This window comes from Meriones unguiculatus, chromosome 1 (assembly GCF_030254825.1).
Source record: "Meriones unguiculatus strain TT.TT164.6M chromosome 1, Bangor_MerUng_6.1, whole genome shotgun sequence".
Taxonomy (NCBI): domain Eukaryota; kingdom Metazoa; phylum Chordata; class Mammalia; order Rodentia; family Muridae; genus Meriones; species Meriones unguiculatus.
This window is the reverse complement of record NC_083349.1, coordinates 92979046-93005372: the sequence shown is the minus strand read 5'-3', so window position 1 is coordinate 93005372 and position 26327 is coordinate 92979046. Positions and strand designations below refer to the sequence as shown.

At 45.3% G+C, this 26327-nt stretch overlaps 1 protein-coding gene across 2 annotated transcripts in view; it reads left to right on the top strand.

The window, feature by feature from the left end:
• Prkce (protein kinase C epsilon) overlaps positions 1 to 26327 on the top strand; it is a 482657-nt gene that overhangs the window by 161104 nt on the left and 295226 nt on the right. For both annotated transcript variants that reach the window (XM_060363396.1, XM_060363401.1), the window contains exon 2: positions 17214 to 17277. In XM_060363396.1, coding sequence (XP_060219379.1) covers positions 17214 to 17277 — 64 coding nt within the window. The remainder of the gene's footprint in view (positions 1 to 17213; positions 17278 to 26327) is intronic.

The window sequence follows — 26327 nt, the reverse complement described above, 5'->3', positions numbered from 1 at the left end:
GGTTGCAGCCAGGGGCCCTGGGAATGATAGCAGCCTGTGTGGTCCTGGTGGGCAGGATGAGTCTATTGTCACTGTTTACCGGCCACTTGTATTAGTACCTTTTTCATGGCTAGGATGAAATACTTGACAAGTACAAATACAGAGGGGTTTATTTTGGCAGAGATGTGACAGTGGCGGGAGTATGAGGCAGTTTGTAACATGTCAGTGGCCAGAATGTATCGAGCAATGCATTCTAATTCTCAGCTATGGTCCACAACCTTATTCAGCTGGGTCGCTAGCTCGTGGAATTGTGCCACCTCTATTGAGTGTGGATCTCTTCCTCACAGACATATCTAGAGCTTTGCATCCTAAGTGTTTTTAGATCTTCTCAAGTTGATAGTATTGACTGTCACACTGCCACATTCAGCGGATGAGCGAATGGTTCTGGAGCACGTATACCCACAGAGTAAGCTGGGGATATCCTCCTCCATCACAGCCCTTGGCATTGGTCCCCACTCCTCTTAGCCTAGCCTGTGTATTATATCACATGACATGCACCCCTGTTGCCTTGGTGGGCTCCTGAGAAGAGCTCACATTTTGTGCTTCAGGGCTTCCTTACAACGGGCCTGGGATGTAGAGGCCAAGCAGCTGCCTTCCGTTTCCACCCAGCAGAAGTTGGGGGTTTCAGTGGAGGGGGCAAGGCATGCAAATGTGTTAGAGTAATAGCAGCAGCAGACAGGCTGGAAATAGCAGGAAATATCTGCACACTAACTTCAAAGCTCAGTCTAGTTTCTGCATTTATTTTCACACCACACAGACTCGACCTTGCAAAGAGGGCCTAGAATGAGTTCAATGGTGCATGAGATCAGGGTTAAGACTAGACTGACACCTGCTCTTTGTGTGTGTGTGTGTGCGCGCGCGCGCGTGTGCATGTGCGTGTGTGTATGTGTGTGTATTGTCCAGATTTTTTTTCAACCCATGCCTTTGAAAGGCAGAGGAAGGAAAAAAAAAAAGAGGGCTTTTGGATAGATTATATCTGACTGTGTATGTTTGGCAGTGGCCCCTAGGAAGGAAAGAGGGAAGTTGGAGCAGTCTCCACTGGGGGAGGCAGAGGTCAGGCCTGTAGATGGAGGCAGATGTATTTTTGCTTTCCTGATCTCTGTGTGTCTGAGGTCCCCAATGTCAGTTTTTACCCTTGTAGCTTCATGGCTCAAATGTTAGATGCCCACACTTCATCCAAAACCTGCAGGATCAGAGTTTGTGAGGAAGCCAGACTTTACTGCATGTTTAGGTTAATTCAGTATGTATTTTATATATTACCTAAAGACCCCAGTAGGTTCTATGGCATGCATTCATGATCATGAAAATTAGCATTCATTTAAGAGCACAAATATGTAATTATTTACATTCAGTGGAATAGGTATAGATGAGAAGGCTGGTGAGAAGGCTCAGTGGGTATAGGCATTTGCTGAACCTGAGGACTTCAGTTCTGTTCCCTCAGAGTAGAAAGAGAGGGATGATTCCTGGAAATTGTTCTGTGACCCTCACACATGTGTATGGGAGTGAGTAGATTCTTTCTTTCTTCCCCCACCCTTCTCTCTTTCACACACCCCCCACACTAAAAGTAAATTTAAAAAAAAATTTAAATAGCCTTATGTCAATTTGGATTAGGTTTTGTTACCAAATTATTTTAATTCCAATTAAAAAACAAAACAAACTTAGGCTTTTGGGCCTTCAGGCAGTGTGAGGCCGTAGTTAAGGCTAGCCTTGATCCTCCTGCCTCTACATCCTGAGTTCTAGAATTATAGGCACACGCCAGCCCTCCTGAGATCTTAAGCTTGACCCTTTCACTTGACCTTCATATCTGTGTGCCCAGTTGTCCCCAGTGTTGTCTCCTTCCTCTGTGTGAATACTGGCCTGGAAGCCCATACCCATCCTGCCCCATTCCCCAGCCTCTGCTCAGGAAAGGGTTCTTGTGCAGGTTTGCAATCTCTACACCATGTTGAACTTTATCTCTTCTTCTCACACCTTCCACGCAGCCAGTCCTTCCTTAAGTTACTGTAAGGACTGCCAACATGGCCTCCTTGCTGCCCAAGGCTTACTCTCGTTTTCACCACGAGGCATGAAGGTGAGATATTTTAAAGTGGGAGTCACAATATGCTACCACCCCACACGAACTCAGCTCTGCCTCCCCCATTCCAGAGTGAACCACACACCCTCTCTGACTTCATTTCTAGCTGTTTCGCGTAGATAAATGCCTTCCTGAGGGCAATGCCAGCTCTTTACCACCTCTGAGCCTTTATTCATGCTCACTTCCCCCATTACCCCTGATTTGCACAGGCTAATCTTTTCAGCAATTAGGAAGGCTTTCCTCTTTGACCTTGGGCGATTATCTGTCTTCAAACTCAAACTTTTCACTTGCCTTTTGGCAAGTAGAGCATAACCCACTAGAAGTTAGAGCCAAATAAAAGGTTCAGTGCCTACACTGGCACAGGCTAGTATGGGGATAGACTTAAAGTCTTACATTTTATTTTCCTTGGATGTCTTTGAAAGGCTGAGAATCTCCTTTATACTTCAGAAGTGGCCCTTCTCCCCTTTAGTTAAAGTAGCAATTGTACATGGGCCTAAGCTGTCCTCGAAAGCCTGGATGTGATCTCCTTCAGGTCCTCTCATGTGCTCTCAGCCACAGTCTCTGGAAGAACAGTCTCATCTGTGTTGATCCGCATAGCCTATGGAAATCTAAGATCCATCATAGAAAGATACAAACCCCCTCCCCTCACCGCAGGAAGCATTCTAACAAGCAGAGCTTGGACGTGCAAATTTCAGTTTGTCTGCACTTAAGGAAGTATTTTCCCTTTTAGTTGACTTGTTGGTGTGAGCTTCTGAGAAAGGTGACCAGCTTTCTGTCTGTCTGTATTAACCCATTCATTTGTAAAGGCCTAGCCTTCATAAATGTAGCAAACAAGGCCTGGCTGCATAATGAGAGCGGTTCATTTTCAGAAAACAGATAGTCCTTGCTTTCATATATAATTTGTACCTGAAACTGTATGTGTTCACTTAGTTATGGGGAAAGGCTGCTGAACATTCAAACATGTCATTATGTGTAAAGATAGGTTCCATCTCAGAAAATGGAAAGCTGTGCCACACTTCTGATTTACATCACTCCACAGTTTTCACATAAACTTCGAAATGTTTTCAAAATTGGCTACCAGCGTACGGCAGAGTCAAGAGAGGAATACCTGAGGGTATATTGGCATTGATTTTGACTTGCCTAAATAAATCCTACTTTACCTGATGCCAGCCTGAGACATATGCTTGGTTTTTCTTAGAGGCCCTTTCCTGTTTTATTGAGCATCCAAGACAGAGAAGAGAATGCATTCCATTGTATGTTCGTGGAAACGAAGATGCTGGCCTTGACTGCCTGGTGAGGGGGGCTGTATGGACACACCATACACAGGTCTTTGCTCAACTCTGACCAGTGAGGTCTGTCTATGTCAGTTTGTTACTTGAAAGGTATAAAATATGAAAACAAGTGGCTGCATCGCCCTTCGTTCCTCCACACACAGACGGAACAACTTCACCATACAGAAGAGTCATGTGACTAAAACAAGCTATATTAAGTTTAGCTCATTTCTTAAAGATTTTTTCGTATTGATGCAGATGTTTGTGTCATGTATGTCTGGTGCCCGCAGAAGAGGGCATCAGATCCCTGTAACTGCAGTTACAAGTGGTTGTGAGCCGCACACAGTGTGGGTTCTGGGAGCCAGGCTTGGGTCCTCTAGAAGGACAGCCACTGCCACTCTCAGTCTCTTCCTTGGTGTATGTAAACCACCGTGTCCTTCTCTAGCAGCTCACCCGGCTTCTTCCAGCTGGTCAGGCGTGAGCGGCACTGTTACCATCGACCTCAACATTAAACTTTTGTGGAGATGCGCAATTTTAAAATCATGCCCCGTTTTTAACTTGTATTCCAAAATGAAAGAAATTAAGACAACCGAGCTTCTCTTTTCTGGTTGTTGGCTTCAAGCAGTTTGCTAAAATGCCTGAATGAATTTCTTAACCTCTTTGTGCCTTAGTTTCTTTGCTTGTGAATAAGGGGATTGATTTACATAATAGTCTTCAAAGAATAGCACATTTATTTTTAACCAAGAAGTGTGGTGGAAACTAGGAGAAAGGTAGAAAGTTTAAAAACTATTTATGAACACACACACACACATACAAAAAAAATCATCTTATTCCACTTTTCCATAGATCCTTTTTTTTTAAAGATTTATTTATTTAATTTATGTATATAGACACTGTTTTCATGCACACCAGAAGAGGAAATCAGATTCCATTGCAGATGGTTGTGAGCCACCATGTGGTTGCTGTGAATTGAACTCAGGACCTCTGGAAGAGCAGCCAGTGCTCTTAACCGCTGAGCCATCTCTCCAGCCCCCCCATAGATCCTTTTTTAAATCATATGTTTAAGTATATCTGTGACACGCTGGACTGTACAAGATTGGATCAGAGGACATATATTCCTTTATAGGCTAATTTTAACATTTATTACCACATTAGGGATAGTTTTTCATGTTATTAAATATAATCTTAAATATTTTTGCGTAGTTTATAATGATTTCAATAGGCCATCATTTATTTAAATAAATCAACTATTAACTAAACCATTGCTTTCTAATTTTATGCTCTTTAAAATGTTGTAATGATCATCTTTGTAGTTAAATCATTTTGCACAGATGTGATTTCCCCAAAGCAGAAGTGCAAGGTCAAGAGGTTTTTTGTTTTGTTTCGGTTTTTGCTGTTGTTATATAATGCCAAAATATTCCGTACAAATTTTGCAGCAGTTTGCGCTCTGTGGCACACTTTCATGTGAGCGTCTCTTTCTCCCTCATTCTTAGCAGCTCTGCAGAACATCATTTCAGGTGACATGTTTTGGAAATTTCTATTCCAGGTTTTCTTGAGGCAAATGTGTTTGCTTCTTTGCCCACTAAAGATTCCATGTATACAACAGGAAAGGATAAAGGGTGGCGGAATCTGTAACAACTCTGTGAGCAGAAAGAGCCCAGCAGCACACTTATCACACGTCTGTGGAAAGGAGGAACTTGTGGGGCAGCTACCCAGTGGAGCAGACTAGAGGCACTGAAGAGCCTCAGTTCAAAACAGGACAGAGTGGCGGTTCTCAACCTGTGAGCCGTGACCCCCCGCAGGGGTCACATACCAGATATCCTGCATAGCAGATATTTACATTACAAATCATAACAGTAGCAAAATTAGCTATTAAGTAGCGATGAAATAATTTTAAGTTTGGGGTCAGCACAACGTGAGGACCTGTATTAAAGGGCCACAGCACTGGTATACAGGATCCTGGAGCCCAGCATGGAAACTGCTTCTCTGCAGAGCTCTGAAAGGCTCCAGGCTGGGAGGATGCTTACCCCAAAGGCAGGAGTGAAAACCGGAGTCTAGCTGAAAGACCTAGCTGTAGAGCTGTACAGCTCCCATTCTTTTTGTAGAAGGATCTAGAATCAGGCTGACTGCCCCGGGTGAAAAGTTGGAAGGCCCTTTGCAAAAGAAACGGTAAAATGTTTGGGGCGAGTTAGAAAAATGATGTGGAAGTTATCTTCTTTCCAGAAAAAACCATGTCTCAAGGGCTCCCTGTTATAAAGGAGGGTTCCCCTACCTAACCTTAAGGGCAGATGAAGATCATATCCTTTGAAATGTGCTATATGTACAAGAAGAAGGAAAGAGAGCCCCAGGAAATAGGAAGGCATCTGCGGAAACGTAATGTATTTTTAGAAATAGTAAGTTCAGTGAAAGGGTTGTAAGATGAAGTCCAGGAAATCTAGACTATGGAATAAAAACGTATTTACATGGTAAGACACCTAGGAACAATTCTACTGACCCAACATCTGATTTTTTTTTAATGAAAATGAAAAAAAAGCCCACAACAAAGGATTAAAAATAAATAGAAGAGTGGCTTTCACAAGTTCAGTTTTGGCACAATGATCAAAAAAGCCTCCCTGAGGCATGTCCTTGTAAAATTTCACAACAGGGAGGATGAAGAAGGACCTCAGACTTCCAGAGTGGAAACAAAACAAGCAAGCATTGCCTCATGCTAAGCCACCGAAGTGAGGCTGACATCAGAGTCTATTAGCAGCGTTGATGTTAAAAGAAAGTTCTGATAGATTACGGTTTTCAGCCTAGAATTCTATATCTAGTCAAGCCATTGTTCACTTGTGAGGACAAGCATGCAGAGTCTTAGAACACCGGCTTCATACCCGTTGCTAATCGGCATTTCAGTCAGAGTACACTTTCCTAGTAAAAACCCAGAACAAGAGAGAACAGATTCTGAGGACAGTGTCTACATCCAGCAGAGTGAAGAGCTGGCTGTAGCTCGGCACCAACCTAGAAAGCTGTTGAGCTGAATCAGGGAGGAAAGTCGTGGTGGGGCTCCAGCAGGGCAAGTCCTAGAAAAATAAAAGGATCCTGGGAAAAAATGGGGATTATAGAAAAGCAACCGGCAGAATGAAAAATGAAGACTCCACTTGAGTCTGATGATGGTATATTGCCCACTGAATAGCATGTGAGTTGCCACATTTTGTAAGAATGTGACTGTAGTTACAAATATGTAAGTGTATAGATAGGCAATTTACAAAGCCATCATATGCAAATGATATTAATATTCAGATTTCAGAACCACTCTATAACAAAGCATGGAACTTAACGGTGGTTAGAGACCAAAATGTCTGCATGGTCAGCCTTGAGTGTCCAAGAGTTAAAGTATAAATTACAAAGGGGTAGGGATAGGGGAGGCCAAGGATAGGCAGGGCTGAAAGAGATGTTTCTTATTATAATGTTCAGGGTCAAGAGATAGTCTGGAGTCGATGTGATGAGAAATTGACACTTCAGTCTTTTTCCAGTTGTATAGAAAAATAGTGGCTGTGTCTTTGAGGATCAAACTTGAGACCCCATATATGCAAAGCAAGCTTGTACCACTGACCTTGATCAACTGCCTAAGAACTGAGAATCCAGGACATAGAATGCTTTGTGGAAAGAAAATGAGGAGGAAGGTGTTGTTAGCTGAACCAAGTCCTCATCTATTGCAGCTGCAAGGGAAAGAAAACACCTAGAGTAAGAAACCAGGAATTTAGGCATCTCTTTAGAGGCATGGCAGTAGCCATGAGACATGGCAGTAGCCGTGAGAGAAAACTCAAATGAGGATTATTAAAAAATGAGTCCCTCTTGGGATTGGTGGGGCAGAAGGCTCTCGTCTCATCATAAGCAGACAACTAGGTTTTGATTTCTGAAAAACAAACACATCATTACAGTCAGTTCGGGTTATATTTTAGTTCTAAGTAACACAGAAATACATAGCCCAAGAGAAAAATTGGTCAATTTGGCAAACCAAAGGAAAAAGATCTTACCGTTGTTTTAATTTATGTTTGTGCTTTTGAACCAAGCCATTTCTAAGTGTTTCTGACTCTTACATTTCATGCTTCCACAATCTTTACAAAACTGTTAATTTTCTCAGAGGGCAGGGTTCCAACTGTATGAGGCAGAGCAATAACGAATCAGACTTGATCTCCAGAATATCACTGTACAGAAATATGCCCAAAGGGCAGTGATTGCCTCCTCTTAGGGAGCCTGCGTCCTGTTGCCTGGCTGCTTTGCTGTGGGCTTCATATGCTTTGGACTCAGGACCTCGAGTGGGACATTGCAGGACCTTTGCTTTCATTGTTGTATCCAAAATGCATCTCTGTTTTTGTTTTGTTTTGTTTAGCTATGAAGCAGGGGCTCAAAGAATAGCTCACAAGGAGATGATGAAATCAAAGCAAGTGCCACACAGCTTGTAGCAGCCAGTGCTGGGATTCGAACCCAGACAGGCAGGGGTCAATGTCTGTATACTTCATCCCGGAGCCATCCTGGTGTACTGTGAGAAACAGGAAAATAAACTAAGCATAGATCTGAATGCACTCAGGCCGAGAGACTATTCCCAAACAGAATGCAGGCTAGTAGCAGGGAGCTTTTCATTTCTGAACAGCCAGGGTAAAGGATCACATTTCCTGGTCTTTGTTCTGTTTGTGCTCATCACCTTCTGTCAGGGCTTATAGCTGTGTATTGCCATTTTCTTCTGAGCTAGGAACACTATACTATGACCAGGCCATGCTCTGTAAACCATCGCACCTCTGTCACCAGCAGAAGCTGCTAGCTCTTCAGGACAATCTCTGAGCCACTGGAAAGAGGAAGTGCACGTTAACTTGTGTTTACTGCATTTATGGCCTATGGAGAGCTAAGATGTGTAATGCAGGTTTCTGGTCTAGACATGTGAGATTCACAGGGTAGCTGCTTTGCAGTTGGTTCCCGTGATCTGGCTATGAGGGATGGAAAAATCAGTGTTCTAGCCAGATTTGAGAGACACTTATTAAGGTGTGTCCAGTAGCCAAAGCCAGCCACTCTCTGGGGATAGAAGGTTGGAACAGCTAACATATTTGAAAGGACATTTTATTTTGTAAAGAGGTGATGACTTAAAACTTTATAAGAAATTATTTTGGATGAAAATATTTAAACAAAAGGATTGGGAATAGAGAAGACCCGATTCTGGTCTCCATGTCCCGTGGTGTCGATCTCATGAGGTGGCTCCTGTTTCCTGTTGATGAAATGTGCTGCTGGGGGTTGCCAAAGGTGGCTCAGTGGGTAAAGCCCTTGCCTTGTAAGGGTGAGAATCTTAAGTTCAGACCCTCAGAATCCACACAGAGCCAGGCAAGGCAGTGCATTCTGTAAGCACAGTGTTCTCACAGTGGGATGCGAGGCAGAGACAAGAGAACTCAAGGAAGCCTGTGGGCCAGTTAGCCTGGGCAATGCAGCAGCAAGGACAGAGCTCCCATCTGGAACAAGGTGGAAGGAGAGCGAGGACAGCACCGGAAGTTGTCTCCTCACCTCCACGTGTGCTTTAAACATGTGTCCACCTACACTCACACGCTCAGAGATGGGGGGGGGTTAAAAACAAATAAAAATTAAGAACAACCTTGTAAACAAGAGTCCCCGCAGAAGGCTCTGTCTCTGGGGTGCGTGTGTATATACACCACACCTGAACGCCTTTGGTTTGCACAGCACTTTAGCAGATACACTGCATCTTGCTGTTCCCGCTTCTCAACACCGGAGATTCTACCAGGCAGCACATTTAGAGCTTTTTCCTTCTTTTCTTTCTTTATGTGTAGAATGACATAGCAAATGATTTTTTTACTTACTTACCTATTAAGCTTTTTCGTGTAGATTTAGGTTATTTGGTCCACCACAATCACCACAGAGCATTTGGCAAAATCATATTCTTTCGTCTGTGAGGAAATGGTGATCCACACGCCAGAGAAGGAGGCTTGAATAATTCGGCAGACTCTTGAGCCTACGTGTTGGATGCGTTTCTCTTGCTATTATTGTATTTTGATCACAGCCGACAGGAGAGGGTGGCTCAGCTGTGTGCCTGGGAGTGTGTTCGCACGCGGGGGCTGCGTGCGAACGTGTGCGCCCACGCGGGTAGGTGTACATTATGTTGGGTGACAGATGTGCTCGTGAAAAAAAAAAACAACTCTGAATGAGTCTTTTCGGTTTTAAAAATGGAACCTGAAATTTTAAGGGCTCCGAGGGTGGAAAAAAGATGATTTATTGCTTAAAGGAAGCCTGTGGAGGAACCCTTTTGGGAAGGTTTCCCCTTCTTTATAAAGAGCAGCTCCATTGAGAAGCAGCCCCCATGCTGCCAGCGGCGGCCATTTCAAGCGCACAGCCTGACGGGTATCCTCCCGTGTATGCGCTCAGCCCGCCGCCGCGACCTTTGAGGCGGGAGACAGTCTCCATCTTCTTCCCTGCCTCTTGGCAGTCATTGGTCACCTCTACCCCCTTGTGGCTCTTGTCACTGTAAATTAGTGTTGCTTGTTTTCAGGACCGTCTATAAATGGAACCATATGGTGTTTGGTGTCTTTGGCACGGCATTCCTAGGAGTATCAGTAATTTATTCACTTTTCGTGCTAAGCAAGATTCCATTATGTGGCCGAAGCACGGCTAACTTATGTTCGTACCTGCTGGAGAACATGGCGTTGCTTCCAGTTTGGGGCCCTTCAGGAGCGTTGCTGCCGTGGACATCTGTGTACAGATTGATGTACAATCTTCAAAGCACGTCCCCTCATCCTCCTTCTGGGCAGAGCCAGCATTTGCGGATGTTGAAGTAAGTTAATAGGACATGCTTTTGTCGAGGCAACATGTGCAGACATCCATTAGTTCTGGGGCTGTAGCTCAGCTGAAGAGCACTTGCCTAGCATGCCTGAGGCCCTGAGTTCGATCCCAAGCACCACACAAACAGATGCTGATTAAATCCCTTCTGCATGCAGGACAGAGAGGGCCCTGCCCTGCAGAGATGTACACAAAAGCCTATATAATGATATACAGTGAGTGTGTGAGGGAGAGGAGTCGGGTGAGCGCTTTCATGTGCACAATTGGAAGCCAGAGGAGGGTGTCAGGAAGCTCCTCTTACCCTCCTCCATTTTAACTTTTGAAACAGGGTCTCTCACTGAACCTGAGGCCCTTGGGTAGGGCTAGCTGGCCGGGGACTCCTGGCATCTGCCTCTGTCCTCACAGGCTGGAGGAATAAACAAACATGGCCGTGCCCAGTTTTCTCACATGGGTGCCGGGGATCTGAGCTCAGGGTCTCCCGCCTTCATAACAGACTGCACCATCCCCTGCACAACAGCTTTACAGTGAGAGTCATTTGAGAAAGAAACAATCTCCCTCACTCCACTGTTTTATAGGAGCAGTTGCTATGGCCGTCCACTGTCAGAGTGGAACCCTGATCCCACAGCCCCTTGACCAGTCAGTGTGGGCTGCTAGCGCAATGAGTAGTGGGTTCCTCCCAGGGGAAGAGCTGCAGAATTAGCTGCTGGATTCCAAATCTGCACTTGGGAGCGACTTCAACATTGCTCATTGCAGTGCTTTTGTGATTTTAATTTTTATGTTTAAACTTTTTCCAATATACTATTTGTATACAATGGACTATGGTCAAATTCACACACACACACACACACACACACACACACACACACACACACGTATCTGAGCTTTTGGCCACTTATTTGGGTTCCTATATCTACCACCCTTCTCCGCCCCAATCCTTTCCAACCCTCAACACTAAGTAGGCAAGGAAGGTTAGAGGGGAACGGGGACATAATACCTCTTGCTGTTTAGGGCATCTAGTTCCTCTAGTCTTTGTCTTCAGAATACCAGCAACCAGCAATCTAGCAATAGCAAAAGCAGCAGCAGGAACCTATAGTGACAGTGACCAGCAGCAGCAGGAATGGCAGGGGTGGCAGGGGTGGCAGCAGCCCCCACAGGCCCTCTCAGGGTTCTCAAGGGTGCCCAGAGTTCCAAATGTAAACTATCTGCAGCTGGCAAAAATCATGCCCCTCCTGAAGCACAAGACAATCACAGTTAGTGGCTGTGGACAGTCTGAAGCAGCCCCAAATCCCACACCTGGGATTAAAACTAAAACATAGTCACATGGTTTTTAAAGAAACCAAAATTCTCACTTCACATGCACACACACACACACACACACACACACACACACACACACACACAGGAGTGAAAGGCTGATGCCATGTCCTTTTTCCTCAAACCTTTTACATCTTAAGTTTTTGAGATGGGCCCCTCACTCAACCTGGAGGTCACCTATGGGCTGGCTAGCCAGTGAACTCGAGATGCTCTCCTGTCTCTGCACCCCGTAAGCACCGGGGTTACGGGTGCTTGCCCTCACACCTGCCTTTCACATAGGCTGGGGATCGGAGCTCATGTCCTCACATTTAGGCAGCAGGCATCTGAGTGACTGAGCCATCTCCTGAACGTTTCACTGGATTTGGAGTTAAGTCCTACTCAGTTGCCAGTACTATCCGTAAACCAATTATGGCCTCGGCAGGCATTGGATTTATGGGCCTCCTGCCTCAGCCTCCCGAGTAGTTGAGATTACACACCTGAACCGCTAAGCTTAGCTTCCTTTCTGGATGGTTCTTCTACCTCCTACAGTACCCTCTTCAGTAAGGAAGAACGAGAAACAAATATTTAATTATATGAGTCCTTGAAGATGGAACCAGACCGGTCTGAGCCTCTCTTGCCATCTCTGCTTCCCTTCCAGCTTGTTGCCCGTGGATGGTTAGAGAAAGAAGTGAGACTCAGGTTTCAGGCCTGTGCCAGGCCTGGGGGGAGTTGATCTAGTGACTTTAGCTGAGAGTTGGCCTGTGCTTATCAGGACATGGTTGGGAGGCCCTTGGCCCTCCAGACACAGGCACGGATTGGTGTGGGTCCCCGAAGCCTGATATACCCTGCCGGAAAAGAGGTTGTTGGCTACTGATCATCAGCAGAGTTCTGATTATTAAGACAACTTGCGTCAGCATTCCTGATGGAACTCTGGTGAGGGGTGTGGGGTACTGGAAGGATCTGCCGCCTGAGAGTTAGGAGCTGGGGTTGGGAATGTAGAAGCTCTTTTGAGCTATCTATAATACTCAGCTATAGGGAATCCATTCCCAGACACAAGAGATTCAAGATGGCCCTGGTGTCATGTAGCAGGTGTGTACTCATCAGCTACCGTGGGTACATACACTGGCTACTCATCCGTTTTAACCCCAGTTTTAAAATTATTCATTCATTCGCAGTGCTAGAGTTTAAACCCAGAACCTGTGCTCCTAAGCAAACACTCTACCGCTGAGCTTTTGTGAAACAGAAATTTTGTTATGTATCCAGGGTTGCCTTCCAAGCATATTCCCTGCCCTTATATTGAGTATTGAGATTACAGGTGTGTGCTATCGCATGTGATTCATATTCACAGACAACACAGTACCTGTTACCTCACAAGTAAGTCATGAGGGATAAATAAAATCAGACACATGAAGGGCTTTGAAAGCGGGCACCACCCTGAAGTCCATGTGAGTCTTCGCTTTTGAAACACTGCTGCTGCAGAAGTTTCTGGGCGTTTGTTCCATCTCCATGGCATTGTCCTTCATTGGAATGAATGGCATCTTCACACAGACCTTCCCCCCGGCTCACTGCAGTGCTGAGGATGCGCCTTAAAAAGATTGGGCTTGGGAAGCCAATGGCCACTGAGGAGCAAAATGAGGACACTGGGGATGGGCCTGGGAGGAGGACTCCCCAGACAGGCTATCAGAGAAGCCTCTGTGGGATAGGTGTAGCAGGGGACCTGAGTCTGACCTCGGAGTTCATGCAAAATCAATCCCTTGCATGATAATGTCATCCTGCAGAAAGCTCCCACTTCCTGTCTGGAAACAGAAGACTATCATTGACCTCGCAAGAGCCTCAGGACCCCAAGGCAGGTGAAGGACACAGCTCAGTGTCTGAAGCAAAGTAGATGCCCAGGAAACCTGTAGTTATCCCTTCTTTCTGTCTCTCCTGGCACCATGGACCTTCTGATGTGCCTTGCCTGCACATGGGTTTCCCCTAGACTATGTACAAGCTTTCTGTTTTTTCCTAGTCACAGTATCACTAAAAAGTCACCTGATAGCCTGTAATAACATATAGTAATATCAGCTTGGGATTAAAAAATGACTTTTATTTAATGTGGAGGGGGGATTGTTAGAGTCGAAAGAGCTATGGACTATAAAGGAGGAACTTGAAGGCATGCATGTGTTACATATGTATGTATTGTGCTCATTTATACCATGACACTAATAAAGAGAGGTCAGAGGATAACTTAAAGGGTCTTTCCACCATCTGGGACTGAAACTTAGATCATCAGACTTAGTGGCAAGCGCCTTTACCTGATAAGCCATCTTCCAGACCCAACTTGCTTCAGGCCATCTAACCAGTCAGTTCTCTTTTTTCCACACGTTGAGTATTTTCTCAGTGCCAAGCGCTTTGCATTTTTGTCTCATGGAATTTCCATGACAACCCATTTCACAGATGAAGCCAAGGCTTATGGAGAGGAAATAATTGGCTGAGGTCATTCAGCGGGTAAGAGACAAAACTGGGATTCAGGCCTGGTATGAAGCCAAGGGCTGTGGTCATCTCCCCCACTGTTTCGTTGGCTTCTGGCCCTGGCTAGAGAAGAAGCCAGTGGTGATTTAGCTTGAAGGGGGATCATAGTCCAAGAGAAAAGGAAAGTAGCTTGGAAGTCTGTCCAGGAGAGGTAAGAAGTCTAGAAAGATTTTATGAATATGGCTACCTCTGGAGCAAGTGGAATGAGCCTGCATTTTAAGAGTGGTTCAGAATTTTCCTGTGCATGGTCAGAGGGAGGTGTGGGGTCTGTCCGGAAGTCATTCTAGCTGCCTGGTACTGATGCCTGCTAGTAGATTGCAGAGTTGTGCAGGTCTGGGGATGCGCATTGCATCATTTTCTGGGCTGTGCAACCATGGGCGGGATTTGCGATGAAACGGACTTGGCTGTGAAGTTGGACCACTCTTTACTACCCTCTGTACTCGGCCACCCCTCCAGTCACCGACACTGAAGTCCTGCCGCCCTGGATGGAAAGCCTCCTCACTTGGCTGACTGGGGCTTGGCCGGTGCTGCAGCCATCTGCTCAGCCTGCAAAGCTCTTTGTTGCTTTTGGCATGTTTAATGGCTTAATTTCTATTTTTCTGTTGGGAAATGCAGTTTGCCAGCATTGGGGGAGCAGTGGGTGCTAAAATGGCTTCTGATTGCTATCTTGAATGTTAATATCCTAATACATTCTACTGTCAATGACCTGTCCTCCCGGCTACGAGTCCCAACTCCCCTTTCGCAGAGATAGTCGTAGTGCCTGCCTTTGGATAGGCCTCGCTGCCCATCTCATTCCTTCATTGTCCTCCTCCCCGCCTTTCACAGATAGTATTGTGCTTCCCCAATACGGCCTGCAGCCGTGGGAAATCTTTGACTTGGAGGATATGAGAAAGTGTTTCATTTTGTTTGGGGGTTAGCAGAGATGATCTAATCTCCAAAAGGCATTCATCATTTGAATTCCATGCTCAGGGGCAAAAGGGTCCCTGATCATTTTGAACTTTGGCAGAGACAGAATCCTGGTTTAGCGCTTGCTGTTCAGCAAAGCCGTGGGCTGATTCTCCTGCCTGTAACTCCTTGCTGGCACTGGGGTGTGTTTCTGTGGGGTTGTAGTGGTGCTTGAGAGGTCTGGGGAAACCTGGCTTTACCCACACATTTAAAATCATGAACTCTTGTGGAAGGATGAGAGAAGTCATCGTGTAGGATCCCAGTTGGATATTTGGTTCTCATCTGGATCCCAGGCGCAGGCAAATGGATTCTGTGGGGCCTCTGAGGGTGGCCCAAATCTGCTCACTGCCCTCCTTCACTCTCTGACCAGACAGTGCCTGAACTCACCCCAGTTTTCTCATCCATAGAAGATTCCTTGATACAAATGAAATTTTGAAGCAGACAGAAAACACTCTCAGCCATGACAGGCTAATTCTAGCTATGTAACGGGGCTCCTGAGAGGCTCTACAAACCTTAATTCTGGAAAGGGTATGGTTGACTTGGAGAGGACAGCAGATCCACTTCAGTTTCTGTGCCTCTCACAGGTGCTCACAGTAGGTGTTCATCATGTAGCCACCTCAGCTCCCCTCTCCGAGTGTTATGCAGACGCCACTACAGTGCAAAACTGGTCCGTTCTCCTCCCTGTGGACAAAGGCTTGAAGGGCTGAGGGGCCCAGAATATACTTTAGAAAGCCTGAATTTAGAAGTCCTGTTCCCACCTGTATGAATGGGTTTGGGGTGTTTTCTGACCAAGAGAAACGAGCAGAATGTGGACCTCACACTTTCTGCCTAGCAGGGAGGATAACTATATGGGCATCATGCTACAGTTTAATAGAAACTGTGATTAGGACATGTCTCCCGTGCTGTGGGAACCCAGAAGAGGGAGGAATGCCTTCTGGTGGGAGTATCTAGAAAGCCTCAGAGAGGAGGCATTAATTGCCCTCGACCTTGAAGAAGCAGGAGATGTCCAGCTCACTGCCTCTTCCGAAGGATAACTTGCTAAGTGTACACTTGATCTTTCCTGGGGGTGGTGGGAGAATGACGGGAGGGGATGGTGGCTCCTGTTTTTAAGAAATGCACAGCTTGTTGGGGAGAGAGCCTGGCACTGCTTCGCCTATTGGAACTCCGCGTATACAGATGGATGGTTGGGGTGGGAGAGTTTCATGGTGTGGGCTTGGAGACCCAAGGCTTTACCACGCTCCACAAAAAAAAAAAAAAAAAAGAGTTCCTACTGTGCAAAGATGTTTGAACTTGAGAGGTCCAGCACCCCCCCCCCCAATTTCCAACCCACTGCCTGATTTCATCAACCTGGTTCTGTATAGCAGGTTAGCTGAGCTTGGGGGGGGGGAGCAGGTGGCAGAAGAAAGGAGAACTTCATTGGTGAGCAATTAGAAATACTGACTCGCTTTATAGCCCATCTGGAATCTGTGGACCACAAAACACTTGTGTAGCCAACATGTGACCTGACATGGGGGATCAGGGTAAAGGGCACCTTGCGAGCCTTTGTTTCTGTTCTATCTTCTCACACCTCTTCTTTCTGTTGCTTTAAGGATCCTTCCATACTGTTGCTCATTTTTCTGTTCTCCTCTTACTCACTGGGTTTAGCCCTGTTCTGTTTCTTAACTTCCCAATGAGATTTTAATCACTGAGAACAGGAGTGATGTCTTAAGGCTTCTCTTGTTTTCTGGGGAAGCATAAAAAACACAAGTTTCTTTGGACGATCTTGGCTTTGAATTTCAGCACTGCCACTTAGCCTGGACCGTTGAGCACAGTTTCGTTGTCTGTAAAGGGGCATAACACAGAGCCTTCCAACCTCCATGCAGTTGGCCTTGTAGGCTGGATGATTCTCAGCTGTGGAGATCATCTTGTGCCCTGTGGCTTCCCTAGCATCTCTACCCTTTAGATACCAGTTATGGCACGCTCTCTGCCAGCCGTGGCACTCAGTCTCTAGACACTCATGCCTCTAGAAGATCTTCAAGTATCCACTGGGAAGCAAGATCACTCCCAGTTTAAAACTGCTGATTGAAGCTGCCATCTGGGTGTGCTTCAGACCTGGTGCAGCCCAGTAGATGGTCGGTCAGCACCGATGCTCTTTCATGCCTAACTCACCTAGCACTTGGTGAGTGCGCAGAGCTGCGACTCTGAGGTACAGCAGCTCCGGGTGGAAATGTGGAGCTCTCAAGCTGCCCACACATACACTAACAGACCCACTGTCGTTTTCTTACTTGCAGATTGATCTGGAGCCAGAAGGAAAAGTGTATGTGATCATCGATCTCTCGGGGTCGTCGGGCGAAGGTAGGAGACCATGACCTTTCATCCCTGTCTTCTTCTGTTGAGCCTCTGGCTCTGGATCTCCCCCTTCCCGTCTTGGACAGGACGTTATCACAGTGACATTTAATTAGTTGGCATGCTTCAGCGGGAGAAGGTTATTTTGAAGATGTTATGCCTGTGCACCAAAAGGAGCCAGCCATCTGTTACTGGTGGAGCAGAAGGAGATTTCGGACTTGCTGAGCGACCAGTAACACAGGCATTTCCAAATGCTCTGTGCAGGGCAGGTGCCAGCAGAGCGGCACCGGCTCCCCGGAGGCTTCTGTGGGCTGTGTGCTGTGTAGGGTGAGAAGGAAGTAAAACCAGTTGGTCTAACGGTATTCGGAAGCGAAACAACCAAGGCGTCAGACTTTAAAAATCTTCCTTTTTTGGATTGTTTGCAGATTCTTTTACTAATTATTTCAAAGGCAAATGAAGTTGATGATATGATACAACACAGAAAAATTTCTCTGATATTTATACTCTTCTTCTTCTTACATCCTCTTCTTTTGATCCCCCCCACCCTTTGTTCACTCAATATGTTTTAAATGCAGAAGCATAAGTGTGGTGAAGACTGAACAAGCAGGGTGGAAGGGAAGGCAAAACGCAGCCTTGTCCAGACAGTTGCAAGGCTGTTATGACAGCTTTCAGCACTGGACAGGCAGAGGACAGGACTCACGTGTTCCCTGGCCTCCCCTTTCCTCTCCTTGCTCTCTGTGGGCAGGGAGACAGAAGAGTTTGTCTTAGTGGCATGCAGAGAGACTGGGAGATAATAACGGCTTTGCCTTAGAGATGAGGGAAGGAAATGGTGTTTGAGGTCTGTGTCCCCAAGTGAAAGGTGAACATTCCTGACCTTCAGCTCTCCGCCTGGAAGACTTGGGCCCTTTCATAAACTCACATCTGAACAGAAGCACAAAGTCTCTCTCTCTTTCTCTCAGTCTCTCTCTGTCTTTGTCTCTTTCTCTGTCTCTCTCTCTCACACACACACGCACACATGTACACGTGCACACAGTCTCTGGGTAAAGCCTGTGATGGGAAGAAACCTAAGTAAGTAAGGTCAAAAGCTCTAAACTGGAAGTTCTCAACCTGTGGTTCTCAAGACCCCTTTGTGGGTGACTCATGTCAGATACCTTGCACATCTTATATAACAGTTACTGCAGTTATGAAGCATGAATGAAATAAATTTATGGTTGGGGGTCACCCCAACCTGAGGAACTATATTTTTTAGAGGTTCGTAGCATTAGGAAGGTTGAGAACCACTGTTCTAGGCAAATGATATGCATGAGAGTGGATCCTGATAACTTTCATCTGGCTTATTGTCAGTCTCAACTGGTGTTCAGAATAAAGCAGTAATCATGTGTCTATGGGGACCACAGTAGAGTTGGGGCCTCCTTTAATGTGATTTGATGATTTGGCACAGGTTAAAAGCTTTGAGCATCCTTTCAGATTTGATTTCTTACATATTCTGCTCTTTATTGCAATTATGTTTGGCATGCCCAACTTCCCTTTGCTGTTGTCAGCACAGAACAGCCAAGAATAGAATATGCTGTTGAAGAGTTGAGGATTTAACAATATAGAGTATGAAATATTTAAGACCTAAAAGAAAATTAATGCAAAATAAATCAGCCAAGTTAAGAAAAAGCAGGCTACCCCAGCACAGGTGGTATGTCCAAGATCTCACCTACTCTGGAGGCCACGCAGAAAGAGGCCCCGAGCACAAGAGATTAAGGCCAGCCTGAAAATCAAGAAAAAAAAATTAGTAAATCAAACAAAAGATTGAAGGCTTGTAATTGCCTTGAACGTTTTTAGCGTAGTATTTGATCCCAGCCTCAGACTTGAGAGTTTACAATAGCATCCTGATTGTAGATGTTGGAAAAATGTTTGGTAAACAAAAATCAACTTATTTTTTCCTGTTCTTTTCCTAACCTTAATTAAACATGTATTACCTGTGCCAAGATGCTGGGCTACGGAGGGTGGGCTTAAATTATTTTCTTTCTCCTCAAAAAGATTAATGACTGGCAAAATTATAAACAACATTTTTTTTACATTAGAGAGAAAGGAGATGGACAGTGAATGAATAAATAAATCAGAAGCAATTGATTTTTTTTCCTTGTTTCTACGCTTTATTGCATGTGAATAAGTGAAGCAATTTTCATTGGGTTTAATTCTGAGTCTTTTTCGAAAAATCTCTTTCATCTAAAGAAAATAGAGTTTACTTTAGAAACACGGACACATGCCAGGATCTGTAAAGTACTAGCATGTGTTGCTCTAAAGAAAAGAGGGCTCTAGCTTTCCCTTGCTGTTCCTGGGCTTGGGATTCCCTTCTGGGAGCAGTGGGTGGACACTCCATTGTCCTGGGTAGTGCTGCATTTGTATCACACCCATCTGTCCTCCCAGTCCTGTGCCCTGGCCTGATAGGGCTCTCAATCTGGAGGTGGTTATGGTTGCATGAGGGTTGTGAGGGTGAAATAAACCCTCAGACGGGGACCACACAGGAGAATTCGCAGAGAAACTCAATTGTTCAGCTACCCTGTTGCACTACAGACTATGTACTCTAGTCTCAGATCCCTGTCCATACCCCTTTCGGGTGCTAATGCTAATTGTGTTCAGTGGAAGTCTGAGAGGAGAGTTGAAGTGAGGCTGAGTGAGCTTTCTGTTATTCTGCCACCAGCATCATTTCAGAAACCCTGTCTCCATGCTCCAGCCCCATCAGTAGGAAGAATATATTCATAGAAACTGCACACACTTTACAACACATGCAAGTTCCAAAGACTGCATAGAAGGTATGGGGGTGACAGTGTGAATACACCCCCTTCTTCCAGGGTGTTCCAAAGGTTCTTTTTCTTGCTAACATGCTGTTAGGAAGTTTGGGTGCTTATATCCGCTGGAGCAGGATATAATGAGATTTCTGGCTGTCTAATAAAATTCCACCACTTGCACATTCTGTGCAGCTCACCATAATGGGATTTGACTAGTGTGTGCTTTGACTAAACCAGGGAACCTGGCCCCAGATAAAAGGGGGCAGGCCTGATGCCACTGAAGGTCATTTCCGGTCAGGTGATGTTATTCTTCAGTGTAATTTGAATAGACATCTGTTGGAGCTCATGGCCAAGGAGTGGGTCGTATCTGCAGCTGATAGAAGGAGCTGAAAGAAAGGGACTTTTTTTGGGGGGTGGGGGCCATGTGTTGTCACAGATATTTCACTAATATCTACACATTTTTTTTTGTGTGTGTGAGCCCCAGTCTGTGGCATTCCTTAGTTTGGCTTTCATCATGAATAGCAACTATTTGGCTTCCTAGTAAGCCTTATACTATTGGCTCACCAGAAAATTAGGTCAAAGTATAATTAGCTCAGGTAACAAAAGTATAAACACCAACTTAATTCTCAAATTGTTTATTTTTTCTGTGTGCATAAGTTACTATTTCTGCCTTTGCTGTCATTTGTGTGTGGTTCTCATTTGTTATAATAAAATAGCAATGCATCCTAGCAATGGGAGATGGCTAGGGAAGAGACCTATGGGGTCTCTTCCTCTGCTTTGCATCCAGGGACAGTGCTCATCTCAGATTGTTCTTCAAAGACAACAGTGCAATATAAATAGTAAAAAGTCAGCCTCATTGGGTGTTGGGCTCACAGACCTGTGTCTGCAATAGTGTACAGTCTACAACGTAAGTTGAATGACTTTTGCCCTACAAACACCACACAAAGTAAAGTTGAATCTGGTCCCAGTGGGATTGTGCGTTGTGGAAGTGGAATTCGAGAAGCCAGAAGCAGGAAGCAGGGCCCACCTACCCCTCTTTTCTGTAGTCATATGATGCTGAGATGGCTGATGTCTTCTCTAGAAGAAAACATGGCCCTAGGCATCTCTGAGACCTGGGCCAAAATCCTGGCTGTTGTGATTACCAGCTTAGCTTTGGATTCCTTACCCAGAGAAGGGGGCCAACACTGGGAAGTTTCATTTGGACATAGTTTTGGCGATTTCATTCTTGTCACTCAGTGTAAGCCTAATTCAGACTAAAGTAAACCTGCCAAAGATACTAAGGAAGGGTCAATATAATTGTTTATAAGTATTTATGTTTATAAGTGTTTATGCATACCAAGATGCTCGGTTAAGTATTCAGAGTCCGGAGACCCAAGAGCAAAGAGGTAGGTACAATTCATCAGAGTCACCTTGAGAGCAGCAGGCAGGCTCTTCAGGGAAACGATAGGAGGGCGGGCTTCTGACTCTGGGTGTGGAGTTCTCAAGAGCAGAGCAAGGGAAGAGCTTGCCACTAAAGAACACATGGCTTTGTGCCTGGTGTTCCTGTAGAGTTTCCACCCAGCTGTAGTTGTACTTCTTCATCTTTCTTCCTCCCCCTCCCCCAAGTGAAGTGGTTCCCAGCCAGACACTGTGGAGCATCCCAGAGCCACTGGTTTGTGTCCTGAGCTTGTTAATGTTAACAAGATCTCTTGTTGGAGCCCGGCTCCTCCCATCGCCGCTCCTGCAGACTGAGGACACATGGTCTCCAGGCTCTCGATGGCCCTGGGTAAAGCCCTTCATCTGTTTGAAGTCAGTTATTAAATCTCTCTTCTTCAGGCAGAATCCATTAAATCCTTTAGCCTTTCTGCAGGTATGTTTTCGAAATCTTACTCCTCTTTGCAGCGTTCTGCTGGTTTTTTTTGGTTTGGTTTTCTTCTAGTTGCTCAAGAAGACAGATTTGATGAAGCCAGTTTCACTTGGCTGTGGAAAAAAAAAAGCGTGTGTAGAGATTTTCGTGAACCAGGGGCTTGACACCATCACCTTCACATGGAAGTGGAGTGCTGAGAGAACAAGAGATGTCCTTCAGAGCACACTGCAGGCCCCTCCCCAGGCTTCTGCTCTGTCAGAGCACTCATAATGAGTTTGTCAACATGGAAATGACCTCCTGATGTCATTGTTATTTTTGTTGTTCAGAAAGCCTTTAATATGAACATAAAGCCAAAGCTCTTAGCTTTTAACCCAAAGATGGCCCCAGAGTCCCCTTCATAAAGAAGTAGACAGAGCTACTTTTTCATTCTCTTGGAGAGGAAAGCTCCTGATCCCTGTTTCAGGAATGGCAGGGCCCCTCTCCAGCTGTCTGTAATGTGGTCTTGTAGATCTGGGTTGGAAACTAGATCTGACCTAAATCAAGCAGGATGATGATATTTCCTAGTGTTCCACTCTTTGTTGGAGACATTAGAGTCTTGTGTTCATGGCAGGCATTCAGGCACCGCCTTTAGGGTAAAACCTTGGCTCTCCCAGGCGGCAGGGCATATCTCAACAGCATCTGTAGGTTCCATAGTGCTGGTGAAGAATTCAGCCTTTTCTAAATCCCATGTTATTTGATCCGTAGCTTCTGGCTGCCAGGAAGTTAAAAGGAGTCACTTACTCAAGTGAGTGATCCTCACCAATTCATCTCAACAAACGAGCCCAGTTTGGTATATTGCTAGATTCGGGGAATGAGAAGTGGGGAGGGCAGTGGAAAATGGAAGACAGTAGTCTCAAGAATTGGAACATTGCCTCACTCTTGAAGGAGGAAGGTTCAAAGACTAGCACATTCCCATTGAGTTCAGAACTGGGTGTCAGTCGCCAGGGAGTAAACTAGAACTGGGATAACCCAGCAGAACCTGAAGGGAGTGGCAGAGCTTATGCTGGACCTCAGCAAGGGTGGGACGAGGCTCCAGTGGGCAGGGATAGTCCTTTTATCATTACCCAAGATGACTTTGAGGCTTACAATATTTAGGGATGACAGGATTGACAAGATAAGTAAGGCAGATGGAGAGTGTACTCTCTTGGAGCATCCAAACAAAAAGGTAATTATCAGTATTGCAATCAGAAATCGTCATGCTATGCAAGCAAGGAAAGTGGAGTGCCATGAATGATCAAGTCATATTTGAAAGTTGATGGCAGTTGTTCTGCCTTTGCCTCGTGGTCAAGGCCTCTGTCTCTCTAACATTCCCAAGGAGGAAGGGAGTGTTCCAGGTCAAAGCTAATCACATCCAGAACATCGGGTAGATAGAGGCCTGTTAAAACTATGGCACTGAGGTATTTAGAAGCTTGCATTCAAAGAAAGGCATTCCTCCGTGAGATGCCTTTGGATTCACCCTTTTCCCACCCAGACACCTGGTAAAGTCCTATGGTAATCAGGCTACTCAGTCTTCAGGCCGTCAGCCTCCTCCTCCTCTTCCTCCTTTTTTACAGGCTGGAAAATAAACTCCTGATTTCAAGCACGCTGGACAAGTAGCCCACCACTGAGCTATGGCTAGAGCCTTTCTAAGTTGCTCCAAATTAAGCCCAGACTGTCCCGTGTTTTCTCTTTCAGTTTCTGTTCAGTTTTTAATATGAAACCTCATAAGGACATTAATGAGAGTTTCCATCTTCCCTAAGCCACACCCAGCTGCGAGATACTGACCCATCTTCTCTGTAGGATGTCCCGTAGGCAATAGGATTCTGGCCATGTTCACCTCATGTGCGTCCTAGACATCTGTGATGTGTCAGATTTTCCAGAAGTGTGTTGAGTCCAGAAAATAAAGATTAACAACATTCAGATGTTCAAAAACATTGATCTTTTAATATGTACTCTTTACTCCTGACTCTCATCCTGGTGTAACTACTAGCCACCTGTGACACACAAACCCATGGAGCACATCCTTCGCTGTCCAGATTTGGAGGTCCGTCTTTGCCTCAATGGAAACACTGTTTGTTCCTAGAAGTGATTATCTGCATGGATGAGACCAAGGACTCCACAGGAGAGCAAGGACTCACCCCTGTCAGGGAGTTCTTGTGTCCCAAAGAGCCTTTGCTGAAATGCTCAATGGGAAATAAGCCAAGAAACCCCCATTTCCTTCTAAATGGTCTCTAGATGCATAGCAGTTCCTCTGAAATGAATCATCCATGGTTAACAATACCAAATGCCAGCCATTAGCAGATGAAAAACAGGATTGAACCCAGAGAGACTGGGAGCCACTCTCTCTCTCTGCAAGACTCCTTCCTGTCTGCCATTATGGGGGTGTAAATATATATTTTCTGTTGGCTGTGCGCTTGTTTTACTACTGACTTAATTGCAGAAGGGATGGTCATGTAGAAAGGGTGGGTTTATGATAGGTCCTCAGTGAAGACATGAGTCCCTTATTTCCTTCCATGTCCTCTCGTCTGTCTCTGTTGTTATGTATCATTTCTGTATCTTATAAAAGAGGGTTTGGGGGAAAATCATGTTTGCAACCCAGATCATATTTGGTTTAAATGGCCCATAATTGAATCATTTACTGTTGTTAATGTCCTCGTGACTTGGCTTAAAAGAAAAGGGTATTTCCATTCATCTAACCTAATTTAGAGAGTTGTCCTTCTGTACCAATTATTCTATTCTTTTATCTACTTGAAACTAGCCTGTGCTGACAGTTTTATTGATGTTCCTTATTACCTAGCGTTGTTGAAACACTCACATTTTCACAATCAAACACATTTGCCATCATTAATCTAGAGGTAACACCAAGGCTTTTATCTTCCTCTTTTATTGTAAACCTTTGGTGTGAGCTTGTATAGTCTGAGGAGACCTGAATACACACACACACACACACACACACAGAGAGAGAGAGACAGAGAGAGACAGAGAGAGACAGAGACAGAGAGAGAGAAGCACGCATGAGCACAAAGATAATCTCCCTTGAACTCACTCTTTCTTACAGTTTCAAAGGAATTCACTAGAAGAAGCCATGGGTACCTGTAGCAGAGAAAACATTCCTTTACACCACATTCCGCCATATTGTTAGTGTCAGGAGACTGGAAGGCCAGGGAAGGGGGTTTAACCCACTGGCAACCACCTGCTCTGTGTTGGTAACATCTAGAAGGTACCAACGCTAGCAAAACTACACATTTATGTAGATGAACAAGCTTGGGACAGGAAGTCACATGTGTTAAGGGAACACTTGCCGCCAGAAGCAGCACTGCAGGAACGTAGTAAGCAGAGCTGGCAGGAAAAGCAATGGCTCTGTGCAGGCAACCTGCTGAGGGGGCCCTTCTGCTGCTCTATTGGAAGAGCTGCTAGCCTCTCCTGCCGCTCTGCTCAGAAGACGCGGTCAGGGAAACCTCTCATTTTAATGTATCTCCTTGGTTGTTAGAGGGGTCTCTCGCAGTAAACAGGTAGCCAGCATTAACCGTGGGGCCCTTTGTGCCTACATCTGTGATCTGTATTCCGTGGAGCATTTCTCTCCAATGGGGATTTCTGGAACCTGCTGTAATCCCTAGACAGAGACAAGTCATTGGCCCTCTGTGTAAGGGAACAGTCACATTTCCACCTAATTCCTTTTTTGTTGTTTTTAAATCATTTTAAACAGCTCATACACATAAATTGTAAACTAGAAAAGAAATTTTTCCTTCCTTCCCAAATTTCCTTATTCCTTCCCCAGAGATGATCATTGCTCCCAGTGTACAGTGTGTCATGGCAGAGACATCCTGTATATACATAGACAGAGGAGGAAGGGAGAGAAAGGGAGACGGGAAGGAGGGAGTGCAGGAGGGGAGGATAGACACACACACACACAGAGAGAGAGAGAGAGAGAGAGAGAGAGAGAGAGAGAGAGAGAGAAAGATAGATAGACTTGAATGTAATCTCCAAGGGATTTCTGTTTGTATCGTTCATTCTGTGCCCCAGGACAGTGGGTACTTGATAGCTACATGTGTATATAAATTATATATTCCTGATATGGAGAATTTTGACAAGTCCCGTCCTAGCGTGGGTCACCTGCGGGCAGTAGTTCTGTTGTTCTTACAACAAACAAAAGAGACTATACTATCTATTATCTTATTATATAGTATCTTGCACTTTAGGCTAGTCATGTGAACTGAAGGAGCTCATTCGAGATCAGTGCTAGGGGCTGTCATTTGTTGACCTCAGTTGGGGAGAGTCTCATTGGTGGGCCCACAGTACCCTCTTCTACCAATAGCTGCATCATACTCTTGTGCTTCTTGCTCTATTCTTTGACTTCTTCTGTCAGAAGAACATGAGCGTGTGTGTGTGTGTGTGTGTGTGTGTGTGTGTGTGTG